The sequence below is a fragment of the Montipora capricornis genome, chromosome 9 (assembly GCF_036669925.1).
Source record: "Montipora capricornis isolate CH-2021 chromosome 9, ASM3666992v2, whole genome shotgun sequence".
NCBI lineage: Eukaryota > Metazoa > Cnidaria > Anthozoa > Scleractinia > Acroporidae > Montipora > Montipora capricornis.
In genome coordinates this window covers 14,716,887-14,721,886 of record NC_090891.1, presented here as the reverse complement: position 1 = coordinate 14,721,886, position 5,000 = coordinate 14,716,887, and the positions used below count along the sequence as shown (strand labels likewise).

Sequence of the window (5,000 nt, the reverse complement as noted above, 5' to 3'; positions counted from 1 at the left end):
CGCTTTCCCAGGATTTTGAATTGTGAATAAAACCTGTACATGTACATGTATGTCACACTTTCTATGAAGTAATATATATATATTACGTGTTCCCCAAATGCTATATGCAAAGCTCTCTGGTCTTGCCAAATGTATAAGGACTCACAACTTCACAATAAAGAAAGAAACTATGAAACTAGCAGGCTACAACACAAAACAAGAATACAATGCATAGAAAAAGTCTACCTTAACCGCATACAGTCCACCTGCTGGTTTTGTCTTGTGGTCTTTCTCAAGAGGTGCGAGACAAACCAGTTGATTCTAGAAAGAACATTTTGAAAAAAACTGTTTGACTCCAAGCCCTTCAAAAACGGCTTCGGAACATATTGGAGCATGGTATGGGAGTAGTGTAATAAATTGGGTAGTTTGTGCAGATAAAAGGTATGCTACGAAATCAACATGGCATGCAATGTCCTCGTATTGTAGCTGTTTAGAAGAATCTGAGCCAGCCAGGCATTAGTAAATATTACATGGTGTCAAGAAGCAAAATTGCCAAATGCTGAGAGCCTTAAGAAAAGTTAATTCACTGAATTAAACCAGGAGACGTCAATGAGAGATAAGAAACAAGCTAACAAAGCATCCTGCGTAACAGCGAATATCACTCACAAACTAGCTTGTCTCAAATTCTCCTATAAAATGGATCTGCCGTTTTGACAGATCACAGGTCTGGACGAAAATGTTCTTACCTTGTCAATGCTAGTGATATTGCATTGCAGACCTCCAACTGTAACATATATCTGATTTCTCAGTGTATCTTCTAAGTTGGTGGCCTAGCGAAAAATACAATTGCATCAATGAAATTTCTTTCGATTAAAATCAACGACAACTTGCTGGCATGCCCAGCCACAATGCATTTCAGAATGCAAACAGTAATGAATGATCAACTGCGTAATGTAATTTACACATTTAAGATTGGAAAGTTAGTGGGCCGGGCTGGCGTCACTTCTAACTCATTTTTCAAAAGAAGATTAAAACAATTATGATCGTTTGATCCCAACTTGCCCGCTGTCACCTAACACCCAATGAATATCGTGGATAAATATTAATACTGTTAAATATTAGCCTAGCCTTATTGCTACTGAAACAAGGTTCCTATGAAACTTACTTCAGCGTGTTGTTTCTAAAAGTAAGATAGTGTGGACTGTGACAATTTTACTACTGTCCCCCTCGATTAGCTTTTGATACTTGCGGACAAAGTTGTATTTTTATTTTTTATATCTGATAGTCAATATATTCTATGGTATATGTGGTGTTCTATAATAATCACACGCTTTCTAGTGCAATTTACTATAAATCAGAAATTTTCAAAAGTTAACCAAATTGCACAAACAGTTCAGCGAGTGCAATTTACTTGATGATAATAATAATAATATATCAAGTGAAGCTATGACCTTCGCAGTTATGATCACAATTCTTGCAATTGCGTAGAGAAGCAAATTCCGTTTAAGGCCTGAATTTTGCAGGCTTCTCTATGGAATTGCAAAAATTGCGTTCATAACTGCGAAGGTCATAGCTTCACTTGATTTCATATCCACAGTTCATATATGATTCATTTCATATATCATTTCATCATTGATTCATTCCTCACGGGACCATTAGAACCCACAAATGACCAGCTCCCAACGTCAGTGGCCTCATACAATGTAGCTCAGTTGGTTAGAGTGTCGCACCAGAATCGCGAGGTCACGGGTTCATACCCCGTTGAAGTCCTGAAATTTTCAGGCTTCTCAACGCAATTGCAAAAATTGCGTTCATAACTGCGAAGGTCTTAGCTTCACTTGATTTCATATCTGCAGTTCATATATGATTCATTTCATATACCATTTCATCATTAATAATAATATACTCGCAAAAATTTGACTCTGTTTTCCTCGTAACATGTTTTATTATTTCGTGTTGTGGCTTATTAGCCCTGCCTACATTAATGTGGGGTTGAAAAATGACAACCTCGATTGACACGCCAGCACTTGTGCACACTAACAGACCAAAAATATCCTCTCAATCAGCAAAGCTCTTTTTCAATAAATGCTCTTTAGTAAAATGCCTTCGATTCGTACTTTTTAGGAATTTCACTTGCTCTTTTGAGAAGAGCCAAGACTTCCAGACTATGAACCAGTAATTTGTGCTTGTTAGGTGTTTTTGTTGTCATATGGCAAACCAGTCGAGAAATGGCTTGACATGCCGGAAATTGGAAAAGTTGTGCAATATGGTCTCTCCTGGCACTCCCCTGTTAAGTAATGTCTTTGTCCCTAGAGTCGTCTGCACGTATTAGAAAGGCGTAGATTTTATCCAGGATACAGAGTAGAATATTTAATCAGCCTGCAATGCCAGCGAATGGTATTTATAGACCTCTTTCATAATGGCGACCAAATAAATATTCTTTTGTTTTAATGCTAATAAGCCTTTCTAGCCTTGCTATAACAGGCAATTTTCAAAAGAAAATTTGTTTCAAAACGAGGGCAGTAGGTATAATTGACATAAATACAAAACAATGTAAAAGTCGCATTTACGAAAGCGGTCTTTTAGATCAAAATGTACATGTACCCTTATGGAGCTCAAAGAATGGAACGACAATTTGATAAACAACACAAGCGTTGAAAAATTAACATCAGGAATCTTCAAAGTAATGAATAAAGGACCTCAGCTGTCGAGCAGTGATCTGTATTTCTAAATATTTTACTAACTGTGCTGTTATGTAGAACACTGAAACCAAATGACAAAATCTGTGGTAACTTTGTCCGCTTGGATATGAGTTTACAAACTCACTGAAGGAATCAAACACCTTGACTGAATCTGTGTTCAAAGTCAAGGCTATTTATATTCATTTGCACTCAACTCTACACAGTCTCAGCTGAAAAAATAACAATTGGAAATGTGACTAATTCTTGACAGTCAAGAATTATTTGAAAGAAAGCTTGTTGTCTATTTTATGCTTCATTATTCAAGGAAGAGGTTCTTCAGAAAATGGTCAGATCCTGAACTCTGGTGGAAAATTTATTTAGTTGCGTATGGTTTTTGACACAGAGTGTGTTGCTTGTTTGCACGCACAGAATGAAATAGCCTTTAATAGCAAATACGTAGTTTATTCTAATAAATCTTTTCTGCCTTTGTGGATTCATCATGTGTAAGTATCAACTGGGTTGAAATTTGATAGGGGAGCAGTTTTCATAACAATGCCAGGAATTCTTGTTGTTTAGCCATGTTGGTGTTAATTTGGGACCCAACAATATTTGTTTAAGCTTATCTACTGCCCATTTAAATGAATTTTTACTTAATTGATCAAATGTAATTTATGCAACAAATATTTATAAACAAGAAGCTTTTTAAAAACTAAATAGTGTTCTGTTTCCGGATTGATAATTTGTTAGGGTTGTTTGGGAATGAGTACAGTAGTATAGTAGTTGGGGGTTCAGGTGCATGAAAACATTTTATCCAAAATTAGAATACAAAATTGCGGAATTTTTTGGGTTTATTTTACCAAGTAAAATTAACAAAAGGGAGGGTGAATTTAAAAAAATAATAATTTTTTAAAAAGAGGGTGGGATCAAAGAGGGCACCCTCTTTTTAATAAATCGAAGATTTACATGTATTACAACCGTTTTTGAATACTATACTTGAATACAAATTTTGAAAACAAATTATGAAAACAAACAATGAAAACAAACAAAGAAAACAAAGGTTGAATCCAAAAATTAAATCTATACTTGAATACAAGGAGTGGATAATGGCGAAGCAAGGGGCTTTAATTCAAACACACTGCTAATGTTTTTAAAATGAATACTAGCCTGGGAAACAGCCCTGGATATTGTTTTTGTTTTCTGTTAACCCATTGACTCCTAAACCAGCCATAACCGACCGCTTGCGATGACCCTTGAATTACCTAAACCGGCCGTAAAAATGGCATCTTGATCTTAGGCCTCTACCCAGTCCCCCCCCATTTTCTGGATAATCACTGTTGTGAAATTTATTTTTATCATTCCAAAAGTCTTGATACACATTATTAGTTTCAATTTCATAAGTTAGTGAGTCTGTGCCTGTGAATAATAATTTTGCTTTATTATTGTACTTTTGTTTGATATAAATTAAAGTGAAAATCATACATTAATGTCTTTGAAAGATCAAGAATACACATAACTACATAAGCCGACCTGAGGGTTAGTGTTTCCTTGATCTTATGCACGGCTACTAGATTTTCGTTAAGATCTTGCTACTAACATAAGTAGGTTTTGATGTTAATTTCAAAAGTTTTTTCTCATCCGTGACGAGCCCTACATCGACTCTTTTTCGTAGATTTTCCATCGTTTTACCAAAGATGGAATTAGTCACTAATTTAAAAAAGTCTTCTTCAAAAGCATTTTTGGCATTGGTTCTTTTCTGTGTATTAAAATCAATATACTGCTTCATCCACGGTGACTGATCAAACTCTAGTGCTCTATGAACTTCAATGACTTTTAATCTAAGATCAGTGTATAATTGAAGGTTTTTATAATGAAGAACATATTTCTCTTTGTTTTTTAAGGTTGGAATTAGTTTATGAACTAAACCTGTTGACATTTTGTATTTATCAGCTATTTTTTTACAATACCCAGACAACATACTTTTTTCCAGTTTGATCTTTTTAGCTGCTAATGGATAATCATTATGTAAATCATATAATTATTTTGGATACTCTTTCTATTTAGCTAGGTCTAGTTTATCAATTTGTTTTTCTGTCAACCATTTGAATCCACCAGTAGGTAAGTATTGACTCATTGCCCAACCGTATAAATTATAAGTGTCAAGATACATGATATACTTTGAAGGTGCCTTTACTTTACTTTACTTTTCTTTATGTACAATAATGGCATGGATCTATATCATAGTATTGTAAACATGTTTTTCTAAAGCTTTCAAAAGCATCTGCCAACAATAATACATCTTGCATAAGATAAATATCATGACACTCACAAAGATTTTGTAAC

General features: G+C 34.7%; 1 protein-coding gene across 1 annotated transcript in view; it reads right to left on the bottom strand.

Moving 5' to 3' along the window:
- Nucleotides 1–5,000, bottom strand: part of LOC138017323 (plexin A3-like) — a 198,683-nt gene that overhangs the window by 54,684 nt on the left and 138,999 nt on the right. Inside the window, exons 24-25 of the mRNA XM_068864443.1 lie at nucleotides 726–809; nucleotides 226–300 (exon numbers count right to left, since the gene is read on the bottom strand). Of these exons, the coding sequence (XP_068720544.1) occupies nucleotides 226–300; nucleotides 726–809 (159 nt within the window). The remainder of the gene's footprint in view (nucleotides 1–225; nucleotides 301–725; nucleotides 810–5,000) is intronic.